This window comes from Athene noctua, chromosome 20 (assembly GCF_965140245.1).
Source record: "Athene noctua chromosome 20, bAthNoc1.hap1.1, whole genome shotgun sequence".
Taxonomy (NCBI): Eukaryota; Metazoa; Chordata; class Aves; order Strigiformes; family Strigidae; genus Athene; species Athene noctua.
The window spans coordinates 1,393,853-1,407,831 of record NC_134056.1 but is presented as its reverse complement, the minus strand read 5'-3'; the positions used below and the strand labels follow the sequence as shown (position 1 = coordinate 1,407,831).

The window sequence follows — 13,979 nt, the reverse complement described above, 5'->3', positions numbered from 1 at the left end:
AAAAAAAAAAAAAATTTGACAGGGGACAGGCAAGCAGGGGAAGCAGGAGAAACGAGAGCATATAAAGTCCTTGGATGTTTTAATAAATGATGTATCTGAGGATTATTTGATGTAGTTGAGACTGCCAGGATGTCTTGTATTTTCAGTACCACAACTGAAACTTATTTAGGATTTAAAAAAGAACCTTTTTGAGGTAAGGAGTTTATTAATAATTTCCTGTAACTTCTGTCCAAAATACTGGAGTAAATTTCTTCTGATAAAATACAGACTTCTGGAAGTACATTGAAATCCCACAGCCTCTGATGTGACTGCAAGTTGGAGCGGTGTTTTAAAGTTTGGAATTACTGTCTTGGTTCTTTCGGAAAGTTTTTGAATACCTGTCTGTGCTGGGCTGGTTACTTCCATTTCTCTGCTGGGGTAAATGTTCTCCTGAACCCTTAAGGGGGGGAACCCGCCGTACCTGGGGCCGCTCTGCCGTGCTGCCGGCGCGACGCTCAGTTAATGGGGGGGGGGTGTTAGCAGGGCACGCTCGTGGCACCCAACGTGCAGTTTCAGGGCTGTTGAGTGAACCAATGGAGGATGATCCTTTCCGATTTGCTCTGTCCGTCTGAGAGGCTCTGAAGGTACTTGGAAGACCAGGACGGGGGAAGAAAACACTCCTCAAATTGCAGAAATACAGAAGATATTTTCAGTAATGTTCACCAGTCCTCTAGCTCTTTATGTGATGATATATTTGGTTCTACGCCTTCAAAACCATGATGTTTCCAGATTTTTGTGCCAATCTCTTCTAATTAGCTATTTGTGCTAAACCTAATCCTTTAGTGAAGTCAAACTTCTGTGTAATATAGATTTCACAGTCACTTTTTAAGACCATAACTCCTCGTTTGTTTGTTTTTTACAGTGGGAACTCCATACTATATGTCCCCAGAAAGAATACATGAAAACGGCTATAACTTTAAATCTGATATCTGGTCTTTGGGCTGTTTATTGTATGAGGCAAGTATCTTCTAACATTTTTTTTTTCCCCAGGTTTGTCTTAACCACACAATATGGTAGAGGAATTGAGGAGCTCAGACTAACTTAATTGTTGAGAAACTTTATGAACAGTTAACTCTTCTTGTGCTCATCATGTGCCTTTTTGCATGAACAGCAAAGGGATTGTGTCATACAGCACAGGACTTGCACAAAGTTAATTCAGTAGGTCACAGTAGATGTTGAGGCTGTAGACATAAGCAAGCCAGCTCGCTACGTTCTTTCTTCCTACTGTGAGCAGAGCTGCTATTAGGGCAGCATATTCATAGTTCTTCCTCAATACTGCTTTTGTTTTAAAAATACCAGATTCATTTGAATCTAAGCTACTGGTTTGTTAAATTGATTTCTGACCGGTTGGAATATTTTAATTTGGGGAGCTTTCAATCAAGAAAAATAGAGGTTTTATATAATGTGAAATCAGTTTCTCTATTAGGCTATAGCTGGCATTTTTTTCTAATTTACATTGTCTACTAGCCAAATGCACATACACAAAGCAGACACGCTGTATGAACTGCATGCTTAGCATGCAGCTTTTTCTTAAAAGCTATTCTGTATGATCTGAAAATAAGTGCTAAGATTTTGTAACGGTACTTTGAATTTTGTGATTTCATTTTTGGCAGGGATCAAAGGGTATTGAACAGTCTTGTATTCGTTTATAATCCAATCTTAATCTTCTTTTAGATGTATGCATCTTGGAATTCAAGTGAAAGTGCATGTCAACATTTAGAAGGCTTTTATCCCAGCCCAGAGAATTAAAAATCCCTGGGATATTTAGTAATAGGAATATTGCTCACATCCTCTTTGGATAATAAATTGTGTGAACTGATGACATTTTGCTTCTTGCTACAACTTCTTGTAACCACATGGAATTAGAGAATAAACAGAAATGTAATTTGCTTTGTGAGCACATCAGATGTGAAGACTACTATAGTTAAGCCTGTATGTCAGCTAGTTGATTAAACAAACCTCTTAAGACGGTATAAAAGTAAATTTTCCCATAGCGTTGGTCTCCCCAGCAGGCGTGCAGAGCTGGTCACCGCTGCGTGCTCCTGGGAGGGACGCTCGGCCAGCACAATAAAGGCTTGTTCAGCCCGCTGACCCCCAGTCCCTGGTGGGTTACCAAGCCCCGCGTCGTGCAGCTCCGTGGGTGCTGATATACTGCTGCAGAGTGACGGTGCTGTGGGGTGTGTGGCTTCAGCGAGAGAGGCTGGTGCTGGGAACTCGCTGACATAAACCGGGAGAATCCAGCTGAAGGCGCTTGGGCAGTCCTGGGGGCTCAGCGCCAGCAGCCCTTTGCTCCTCGCATGTGACGGCAGCACAGCCAGCCCGGAGACGTTATGGGCTTGAGTGTGGTCTAAAAAGTGCTCTCAGGGAAAAAAACCCACAGCTGCCCACTCGTTTGACACCCCTACGAGTGTCCATCCAAAGAGCGTTTCTCCCCAGTGCTTCAGGCAGCCTCAGTTCACAGCTGCTGACTCTGCTGCACGCTTGACGTGACACAGTTTCATCAAGGAGGAAGCTTTGTCGGGGTGTCCGGTGTAAACACCCCATAAGTCACCACAGGTGGGGTAGAGTCCCAGTGTTGGCCTTTCTAGGGCCAACAAACAGCCAGTAGATCTGCTGAAGGGAAGAGCCACCGTGGTGGAGATGCTGGAGCCCAACGCAGCTGTGTCACTGTTTTATTATTAAAATTCCATGGGATAGGAGGGAGAGAAAGGGTGTCAGACACCCCAGGTACTTGATCAAAAATATTTGGAAAATTATGAGCTTAAATTGAGCAGCTTTGTGCCTATCCTCAGATTTTTGCTGCCTCTATCAAGAGACCTAATAATTCCCGAAGCAGCAACAACATACCATCCAAAAGGTGACATTTTTGAATAAAGGATGGTTTTGCTTGTAGTGTTTTAATGCGCTCTGAAAACTGGAATGGTACAGTGGAGCTCTGTGTCCTGGCTCTGCTGGTGGCACCTGAGAAGGGCTTTGGAGACTCTTCTGTGGGGACAGGGGGAGGGCGGCCTCGGCTCCCCGTGACTCACGATGCTGCTGGCTCCAGGTCCGCGTCATGGCTTAGGCCTAAAGAGTTCTCGGCTTAAGGCTTTGCTGAGCTGGGGACTTCGGCCCTGCCGTGGCGTGTTGGACTTGCCAAGTCTATCGGCAACAGTCAGAGTCGCCCGAGTTGGACACCGCTACTCGTCTGCTGCTCTCGCGTGCAGCTTCTCCGTCAGGCTGCTCGGAGTCAGCTCAGAGGCTGAGCGCTGCTGGAGATGGGATTCCAGATTTATGCAGAGAGAAATATTTAGCGTTGTGCTAAGATAATGTTTTTGTTGCAGGCAATATGGTCCCCTTATGGCACAGTAGTCTTGGTACTCCTTATATTTCAAGAAGCTGACTTAATTGCGCACTAAACATAATTCTCTGGTAGGAGTAGCAGTACTATAGTAACATGTGAAAGATTTGGCATGTGAAGCGTTTTTAAATTTACTTCCTACGTAGGTAAGCCTTAACTTTGTGAACAGGAACTGAGATCTTGCAAATTCCAAGGAGGACTGGACAGTTACCAATTTTGTGTTCTGTAGATAAACAGCTACTTGACTTTTTAAACTTTCTAGAATTTGGAAAAATTAAAAATCAAATCGGTATGTCTTTGAAGGAGCTGTATTTTATCTTCACTAATTTCTTGTCATGAGAATTTTTTTCCATTTGGCTTAGAAGTAAGGAAGTGATGTTTGTTTGGTTATGAGTCACTTCTGATATTTCTCCAGATAGATTGTGTAGATAAGCTGCAGAGAGCTTTAATGTACAAATTGCCTTCAGAGACACGCGTGTCCACTGGAATCCACTTAGGGCACGTTGAGGGGTTTGGGATGTGATGCCACGTAGCACCACTTAACTTTGACATTGATAATCATACAGTGATTTTTATTAAATCTTATCAATATAGTAGTAACTGTCTCCATCCCTCACTTCCTGTAGATATCTTGTCAGCAAGATCACTTGGAGGGGATAAAAATAAGTTGTTAATTCCCAGAATATAGCTACAAGCAGTGACTTTAGTGGTTCTGGCAAGACGATCAATTTAAGCACTAACAGCGATTCCTATATATATATTTTTTTTAACCAGTCATACTACATGGTGGTCATTTGAAATGGAGATCTAGCTGTCCTGTGGTAATTGCTCTAATCAAAATGTCAGGAGCAAACCCCAGCGTAGCATCACAAAGTGCTGTTAGTGAGGGACTGGGAGCGCCCGTGGTCACGGCCCCACAGACCTCACTGTTCTAGTCAGAACGTGTGTGCCATCTCTTGCCATTTTAATTTCCTGCATTTACCACCCCAAAACCCCACGGTGTTCCTTTTTTGTTCCTCCTCTTTTGCACGTGACTGCTTAACTAGACTTGGAAAGAAAAGTTAATGGGAATTGAGAAATCCTTTTCAACCTGACTGGCGTTATTGATGTTTGTATTGAAAGCTCGGAGCCCTTGTTTAACCCTTGATTGCCGTCTGTGCCTTTCCTAATGTGCCCATTAGTGGTTGTCTTGGAACAGTCTTGTGTGCTGGGCTCTCCAGTTTTGCTTTAATTGATTGAGAGCAGTTTGCTATCAATCTTTAATTGCAGATTAGAATCTCTAATTGGAGTCGTAGTTTTTTTCCCCCACTGATCAGCCTGTTAGTGTTATGACAGTAATCAAATAATGGTGATACAACTTCACCTTTTACCTTCAGAAACTTCCAAAAGGCCACGAGCGCGGGGCTGCCGGGGCTCTAGCCGGGCTGTTGGGGCTCTGTTCACGAGCCTGTTGGGCGACTCCTCCACCTTGGGTCTGTAGGGTTGTGGGGAATGGCGTGGCAGTGCTACTGGTAGTAGTGGTGAAACCAGAGAGGTGCCGGTGCCCATTCCCCAGCCCGGTTTGTGCAGCTGTTAAAGGCCTGATTCCTTTTCTTGCCCAGCCTGCAGCAAGATGTCACTAGCACAGCAAATCTCTCCAGCTACGTTACGTGAGGCGTTACAGACACAAAACTGAGCAGCCTGGGATTTCCTGAGGTGTCCTGGGGAGCTGTGCCCTCAGTTCATTCTGTCCTTCGGTTAGTTTCGGTGCCTTCGCATATTTGTTATTGCTGTTTATAAGCCTCTCTGAGTGTCTGATAAATACCTCAGGAAGAGCTTCCTGAAAAATATTTTAGTCTGGTGGTATATAAGGAGATAACCTTGGAGATTTGGCCAGAATATATCTTACTACTACTCGTAATGGCTCAGAACTCATTGTGGAGGCTCTCTTGCAGGGCTGTCTTGCCCCTGCGGCGGAGGTGTGTTTTCCCTAATTTCACAGAGGAACCAATATGTCTTGCAAATAAGCAAGAAACATAATGACTTTAAATTATTTAGAAGATAGATTTATGATTTGAACCAAGGGTAGTTTATCTCGATGTGTCCTGCGCTGCTGAACGCTCGGCCGCGTGTTCATGCCGGGAGGTTCCTGCGCCGGGCCGTGTCCTGCCGCTGCAAATCCAGCCCAGACGCAGCGTTGCCAAACCCTGCCCTAATCAAAACTGCTTGTCTGTCACCAAATCGCTAATAATCCATCGATCTTGATTCCTAAACTGCAGGATAATAGAGTGGAGGATCTTGTATTGACTTTTTTTAATTCTGCTGGGAGGTTGCTGTGTGTGTCAGCACAAGACAGCGTTCTTCAGACGGCTTTCACAGCGCAGGGTAATGAGCAAGAGACTAATAACTGTCCAATAACCCCCTATTAAAGCCGCAGTGAGAAGCATCAAGTTCAGCTAGCCTCGGTATGAAAAGCATGCTGATTTGATGCGGCTTCTAGCAAAATGGTTTAAAAAGATCTAAACAGGGTGGATAATATCTACAATTATCCAGTGGCGCTTCCCGGGCAGGAGGTTTTGCTGGGCTGCACGGGGCGGGCTCGACAGCACCGGGTGATGAGCAGCACGGAGTAACACCCGGCACTCGGAGCGGGGGGTCCGCTGGGCCGGGGGGCGAGCGGGGGAAGGTGCTCAGCTCCCTGCGGGGGCTTTTCAGAGACACGACTTCAGCCCCATTTCCTAAGTTCAAACGTGCCTGCGTGGCTACAGCTGCTTTTCTGAGCCTCGTCGCTCTGTTCGTTTAGATCTCCTGGTTGAGAACTTGCAGTGTAAATGGTTTTCCACGCACAAAGATGCAGTTTCCTTCCTGAGACTTAAGTATAATACAAACATGTCTTTGTGAGGAGTCTCTGCGTGCCCTGGAAGGAATTCTTCCCCACCCAGCGCCTTCCGCCATGCTCTCCGTGCTGTGTGAACAGCCGGTTTATCTCGGACATCTGTCGTATTTTTGGAGATGGCAATACTGGATTCATTAAACGGAACTGAAAGAGGAAAAAGACCAGATTGATCAGGAAAAGTTTTGAGTAGTTTGGTTCCCAAGTCAGCCTGGGACACTCCTTTCTAAACAGCAGATTTCTGGCAGGAGGGGATGTTTGTTTTAAGGTCATTTTGGGTTTTTTTAAAGGCCGAAGTACATTGCTCATGCTTATAAGATTCTTTGTAGTCTAGGTAGCTAAATGTCCAAAACCAATCCCTTTGACCTTAGTAGCAGACTGTTCAAAATCGACCAGTCACAGGGAGCAAATGAACTGAATGTGGTTGTACCAGGGGAAGATGGGAACCGTGATACGTTACCAAAGACGGAGCTGCTGCTTTTTAAAGATGATTGTATTTACAAGAGGTTTTCATAGTCCTCTTCAAGCCAGTTGGTTTCTGATTGCCCTACTGTCAGGGCATGCTGTTTATGATTTGGTTTGGTTATTTTTTTTTTAAAAAAAAAGCTACTTTTTTCTGTGTACCCACAGAATTGCCTGTGTACCCTCAGCGTTCCACATCTGAAACGTTTTGGGCATCAGGAATCACAGCGACAGGAAAACTCGGACTTTTCCAGGCTGGGCGCTGCCCGGCGGCTGCGTGCCGGGGTGGGGGCTGGCCGGGGGGGCTGCTCCGGGGAGCGGGGCCTGAGCGGGCACCGCTGGCACTGCCCGGGGGGCGCGGGGCGTGCAGGACGGCCGCGAGCCGGGGGCAGCTGTGGCTGCGGGGGGGGCTCAGAGAGCAGCAGCATCACTTGCTCCCTGTCAAAGAACAAAATTTGCTCTTGCACATCAGCAGCACCGAGGGCTATTAAATCCTTTGCATTTCTGAAGTATTTTCTGTTTTCTCTCCAGATGGCAGCTCTTCAGAGTCCTTTCTATGGAGATAAAATGAACCTGTTTTCTCTTTGCCAAAAAATAGAGCAATGTGACTACCCACCTCTTCCAGCTGAACATTATTCTGAAAAGGTAAATTGGGAACATTTTTGCAGGGGGATGTGGTGGGGGATGCAGGGAAGTTCCCGCACAGGGGAAAAGGAGCCCAGGAGAAGCCCCCCCCCCCATCCGAGGCAGAAGAGGGGATGGGCAGTGTCCTGGGTGCCTCGGGCTGGCTGAGGAGGTCCTGCCATCATGTCTGAATAGCGACGAGCTAAATTAAGATGGAAGAGAAGCTTTCTTAACGTGGGGAATATTTTGAAACTGGAAGTCTGATGCTGGCAAAAACCAACAACAAACCGTGGGAAAGCCCTCTCCTGCGCTTCCTTTCCCTTAAAATAACATACTATAAAACAGTGCTTAAATTGTCATTGATGAAGTCTTCAGTGTGTAAGGAGGAAAAGATTCTTCTTAAGAGAGGGAGGAAAGCTATTTTGTTTAATGCAATAAGCATCTCTACAGCAGCAGTACGGGGGCTTTTTAAAGTCTGTTTTTTGTGTATATGAAAGCAAGGGATGGAGAGCAGTAGCTAAACTGGAGTATATAAAAAAAACCCCAAAGTTGTCACTGTGCATGCTTGCTCAGCAATGCTTCACTTCAGCTGCAAAGAGATGTGTTGTTTTTCCTAATTATTTCTGTTCCCTTACCTAGACAAACCAGCTGTTTTTTCATTCCATTACAGTTGCCTTCTATTTGAAAGGAAATGGCTGATGTACTTTTAAATGTTCACCATATCCTTTGGGGCTTTGCTTTTGTTTTGTTCTACCTCAGAGTTCTGAGGAGCAAGAGGTAGGATGCAGGGGAAGTGGCCAGCAGCAGACAGTCTGGTCTCTACCCTGAGAGACACCCGGCACCACACCTTTTACATTTCACTGAGTTTTTTACCTGCTAAGTAACTCATGCAAAAAGATTATTTGAGAATTCTTCGGGAAAAGTGAATTTTTAAATTTTTTTTTTTTTTCTCCCCCCAAGCTGCCGTAGCAGCGAGTCCCGGCTCTGTGCATTCCCGTTTGCCATGCTGTTGTAGCATGCATTTCAGGATATGCCTGCTGGCAGCAAGAATTAGTGTAAGTTGACAGATGTGTTTCCTGTCTTTACAATTACTGTCTGTTTGCTTCCCTCTGGCAGTGCTAAAGAGTGTGTGTAGTGTGGTGATACAATCCAGGGTGAGAAGGATGGTTTAAAGCTCAAAGGCGCCAGGTCCCAGAGAACTAGACTCCAGATGGTGTTCATACACTATTAACAGAATGCTTGACGAAGTCTGAGGAGGGCTGTGCCTTTGGCTGTAGCTCATCTCGCTGCATTAGCTGCTGCTCCTTACTGGAACTGCACAGAGCTCCACTTCTGTGAATATTAAAACGTGACTCCACCATGAACAGCATCGGGTTTAGGACGTAATTTTAAAGATCTGATTCTCAGATGCTTTTGAAGTGGAGAGCCAGAGGGAAAGGTGTGTTGGTGTCTGCAGCAGCCAAGTTAGATAAAGCGTGCAGGCAGCAGGATTGGGAACACTGAGGCAGGTGCCTGCAGCAGCAGCAGGCTGCACCAAAAAGAATTTGCTCCCGTGGCCAGTGGGCGGGTGGTTGCCTGGGTCTGGACGCACACCCCTTCCTTCGGAGCAGATGTCTCCGTGTGGACTGAAAGGGCAGAGTCTTTACAACCGCTCTGATACCGTCACTGCTGAGGTTTGTGAGGGATGGGGAAAGCAGGAGAGCTGTTACCCCCCGCCCGAAGGCAGGGCCGAGCATTAGGCTGTGCCAGCGTTCCGCGATGCTCCGGAGCCGTGGGTGCGCCCTGCGCCCTGCCTGGCCCTGCCTGCACCGTGGCAACGCGGCCTCGAGGCTGACTGCTGATCACATGAATATTTTAGTTGCCGCGTTGTTGTAGATGAACAAGGCAGAGCATTTATTGAGGAATGGCTGCGTTAATGGTGTTTTCTTTCAGTGACGTTCCTCTTCTCTGTAATCTTTTGTGGCTAACCAGCCCAGATCCTCCCGTGATCAACTGGCGTGCTGCTTGTAGCAGGAGGAGGAGCTGGGACTCCAGCCAGGATTAGTTTTCTATATTGGGAACAAATTTGCCAGTAATTGGAGATACTGGTCGGTGACGCTCATCAGGGCTTGGTCCGCCGCTTCCCTGCAGGTGCTAGTGAAAGGCCGGAGCTCCCTGGTCCCCCACGAGGACAGAACCCCCAGGGCCGGGTTCAAGTGCTGGACCTAAGTGGGAGCACAGCTGCTGGCTCCGGTCAGAGCTTTAGAAGCGTTTTTGTCTGTGGGTGCTTTGGGGTGATCGTGTCTGCTCAGGGCTGAGGGACCTGTTAAAGCACCCCCCTGCCCTCAGACCAGTCAGTCACGGGAGCCGTTCGGGAGAAGGGGCAGGGTGGGGCAGAGGCGCTGGGTTCCTCCAGAGGTTCCCTGGCCGGGGGGGGCTGCAGCCGCCGTTCCCACCCGCAGCACCAGGGCCCGGCCCGCCGCCATCCCACCTGCGCCGCCATCCCCAGCGAGGCACGGGGCCCTGCTCCGTCCGGAGCCAGAACCCTCGCTCCAGTACGTGGGGTAACGCAGCTGAAGCTGTGTGTTTGATAGATGTATGGTCATGCTTTTAATTACCATTAAAATAATTGGCACTGTGGCTACTGGGAGGATGTGAGAAGATCAGAGGCTCAAGGCTGTTTCTCCTGGTGCCTCGGGGGTATGAGCAGCTTTCAGCGTCTGTATAATTAAAAGCTACAATCTTTCATGTGCACAGTAAAGAGGGTTGGGAGGTGGGGAGACTTCAGCCCTTCTGCATTTTATTTATTAAACATAATCAATGGCCAGTCTCTCTTCTTTGCAAAGGTTTTTAGGAAACTGGTGTCTGACAGCTGCACGCCCCTGTCTTAAGATACACAAGTGCTGTTCAGCCTTTGTACGTTGAAAAGCTTGAGCCGGCCTGTTGGGAGGGATTGGGGTGGGAAGGGAGGTGCAGGTTGTACAGGACACGGCTTTAAACCCCTCCCTCTACCTCCCCCTTGCCTCAGAGTCCATTTGCAGTGGCCAGTCCATCCCCGCTGGGCTGGATTTCTGGCAGCGATTTCCCGTTCCTTGGGCCGTGCCCTGATCGTGCCGCCGGTGCCCCTGGGCCGGGCCCCCTCCCACCCACCCTCTCCTGCTTCACCCGCCTGCTGACCGCGAGCTGTGCTGGTCGGCTGACGATACGGGTCATCTCTGTTTGGGTTCTCTGAAGTGAATCAAAAATCCCCCAGCGAAAAAAGATTTTTCAGAGAAAAGAAGAAAAAAAAAAAGAAATCTCTGAAACTCTGTGTCAGGAGCAGCAGGGCAGAGGCGGCGGCTGGAGCCGCGTAACCGCTGAGCGGGGCGGCCCTGGGCCCCTCTGCCAGCAGCACCTCGTACAGGACAAGGTGAACTCCACGCGGGGTCGCGGTGAAGATCTAAATCTTCAGTGCTGAAGGTTTGGGTGAAAAAGGTTCTTCCTGGGCCTTTCGGGGGGGGCAGGGGCTGGACAGCCTGCAGTCTGCCCGGGAGGGTCTGCCCGAGGGGGGGGTCCCAGCCCGCCCCTGTCCCAGCTCACGCTGCTGCCTCTTCTCTCTTCCAGCTGCGGGAGCTGGTCAGCATGTGCATATACCCCGATCCAGATCAGAGACCTGACATTGGTTACGTGCACCAAATAGCAAAACAAATGCATGTTTGGACCTCCAGCACATGAACCGCTGCGGACGCTCTCAAGAAGCCAGCACAGCTCAGTCTTACTTGAATTTTTTTTCTCAGACGAAACCGACTGGTGCCCAGTCACACAGCGAGAGGGTTGAGCACTCAGCAAGAGGCTCCATTATTTCTGCAGGTTATTTGACAAGGACTCTTACAAGGTGGTCGTGCTTTAAAGTGAAGATTCTGTGAGGTATTGCAAGTGATTTTTTTTTTTTTTTTTTTTTTAAGGCCAATAACATGTTACAGATGTAGATCATTTAAGGGTCCTTTCTTAAAACTGTCGTGTGTAATCTAGGATAGATATTAACAAGGGTGTCGGAGCATCTGCCACAGCCCTTCTATCTTAACTGTAATGTGAAATATTGAAATAATTCCTTCAGTGAAATCACTTTATATTAATGTAAGAATTACAGTAGATTTTGTGTAATTTGTGTAACTGCTACTTTGCCTCTTCTGCAAATGGTTAATAGCAAATTCAGTTTTTACTTCGTATATTTTAAAGCAGCCATTTATGTGTTTTTATTAATTCCCTCCTCTTCAGACTTAGGAACTGGGAAGGGTCGGGGGGTGGGAAACACATTTGTTTCAAGATTTCTTTTTTTAACTGAAACCTTAGAGTGAGTATTTTGCTGATGCATTTATCTGTTAACTTGGCTGAGGCCAGTGAGAGGAGTGAAGCATGTACCTGGGGAAAAACATGCCAAACCAACCCAAAAACAAGCATTGCTTCTGCAAATAATTTCTCTTTAAGCTTATTTTCCCCTTTGCCATGATTCTTTTTAGACTACAGGTTCTTGTTGAAAACCAGTGTTTATCTAAGCCAACTCGATTTTGGTGAAGATACTTTGACAGGTTCAGTAGTGCACTAGGTACTCTAGGGAAAACTTAAGCAAAGCAGTGTTTTAAACACTTTGAAAAATTTTGAAACAGAAAAACATAAAATGCTTTCTGTATCTAATTCTACATGAGGATCAGCCCCTGTCTATTTTAACTGTGAAAGCTAATTATTTACAGAATGTGAATTTTTATAAAATCGCAACCTGATTTGAAGGAGTCATCTTCTTTAACTACATGAAAATTTTCAACCACCTAAATTCATTCATTGAATCAATGATTTGTGTCGTTACTGTCGATGAGATATTCACTGCTTTAGGAACAAACGTGGATTCACGTTCAAGTGTTTCCATTTCATTCGCCTGTTGGGAGGAACGAGGCTGCACTTCGACCCTCCCGAGGGCCCCCGCGGGCAGGGCCAGGGCGGTTCTGTCAGCGCCGCCACGACGGCCCCAAGGCCCAGAGTCGGTTTGTGTGTGACACTTCCAGTGCAGCCTGTGCCTGCTTGTTTTCTTAAGAAAAGCATACAGCTCTTAATTTTTTGGAAATAAGGTTAGGGTTAGAGGGTTACATACATATATATGCTTTTAGTGGATTTTTTTTTTAACCTAATTTGCTCTATTTAAAGGAAAGCTGCAGTGCCATCTTCAAGTACTTCCTGTCAAATTTCAAAATATTTATCTAGGGTAGCAAAGAGAAGCTATTAATTGCTGTGAATAATGTTGGTATCATTAATGCAAGGTGCCGTTTTATTGAGTCTTCTCAGCAGAAAGTTGAGCCTGCTGCTCTCATGAGATTCAGGAAATTCAAATCAGCATGAGAATGCAGTGGAGGCACCAAATTGCTTCCAACATTCCCATGCTAACTTGTTTAATTCATACCCAGCTTCTTTAGCAATTCTTAGATTTAAGAGTGAAGACTGTCACTGGTCCACTGCAGCTTTCCTGCAGGCCCCGGTTGCTGCGCCTCGCCCTGCCGCACGGAGCAGCTCAGGCTCCAGGGGAGCTTCATCGGGAGGATCTCGAGGGGCCCAGTCACTTTCCTGCTACATAAAATTTAGTAGTGCTTATAAGTAAATGTATTTCAAAAGGTAATTTTTTTTTTTGCAATTGTGTCTTTTTAGATAAATAAAAAAAAAATGATTTACAAAATAAAAACCTTTGTTTAAAAAAAAGTCCCCTATTAAAAAATAAATATATAAAAAAAAATGTAACAAACCACTGAAAACCGACTTAAATATGTGTGAAACTCTCCCTACCAGCTCTCACATGGAGATCCTTCTCCAGGAGATGGCCAAACGGACCAATGATCTGTAGTGGTTGTCCTGATGGAAAACTGTGTACAAGAGCCTTTACCCTCTGACCCGGGGCACAGCTGAAGCCGTTTTTCCGGACGGTTGCCGTGGGCTGCGCAGACAGGGGCCTGGTGGCAGTCACCCTGCTGGAGCTGACCCCGGGGGATGGCCCTGCCCTTTCCATTAATGAGAAAATTAGTCTGCAAAGGGATTTTCTGCTAGCTTCCCCCCCTCCCCAGGATTATGTGGTACTGTATGAAACAGTCTGAAATCAGTTAATCATCTCAGACACCACAAGCTTTGGTTTTAGGACAAAAAAAGTCCAAGTGGAGGCAAGTAACAAGGCAGAGTCTGACTGATGCTGCGTTCAGCTGTGGGGGTTGGACCTGCCCCACAGCCTGTCTCCACACACAGACAGGAGGCAAGAAGGAGCATGAACAGCCCCCGGTAACCAGAATTCCTTCCCTGCAGGCTGTAGGTCCAGGTCAGCAGCTCAGAGCCTCTGCTCACCGCTCTCCTATCACTTCTTGATCAGGTGGGGCTCCATCAAGGACAGAACATTACGGTAAACTAAACCCCTTCGAATCGGCCTGTGTAAGCCCGGCGCTGCCCGGGCTGTTCTGCTCCCAGGGTGAAGTAACAAACCAGCTGCTGCACTGGGTGGTTTCTCCACCCCGGTGCCAGGAGCCTGATTCTCCTTCCCAGGCAGCCACTGAGGAGAGGGGGAAGAGGCTGCCCTTCTGCTCTGCACGAGCCTCACCTTTTCAGCAGTTTAAGAAGGGAGAAGCAGCAGCAATCAGCACCACATAAACACGCTCA

General features: G+C 47.1%; 1 protein-coding gene across 2 annotated transcripts in view; it reads left to right on the top strand.

The window, feature by feature from the left end:
- Window positions 1–13,397, top strand: part of NEK6 (NIMA related kinase 6) — a 68,729-nt gene extending 55,332 nt beyond the window's left edge. For both annotated transcript variants that reach the window (XM_074923565.1, XM_074923564.1), the window contains exons 8-10: window positions 902–996; window positions 7,245–7,358; window positions 10,920–13,397. In XM_074923565.1, the coding sequence (XP_074779666.1) occupies window positions 902–996; window positions 7,245–7,358; window positions 10,920–11,030 (320 nt within the window). In that variant the 3' untranslated portion in view covers window positions 11,031–13,397. The remainder of the gene's footprint in view (window positions 1–901; window positions 997–7,244; window positions 7,359–10,919) is intronic.
- The last annotated feature ends 582 nt before the right edge of the window (window positions 13,398–13,979 follow it).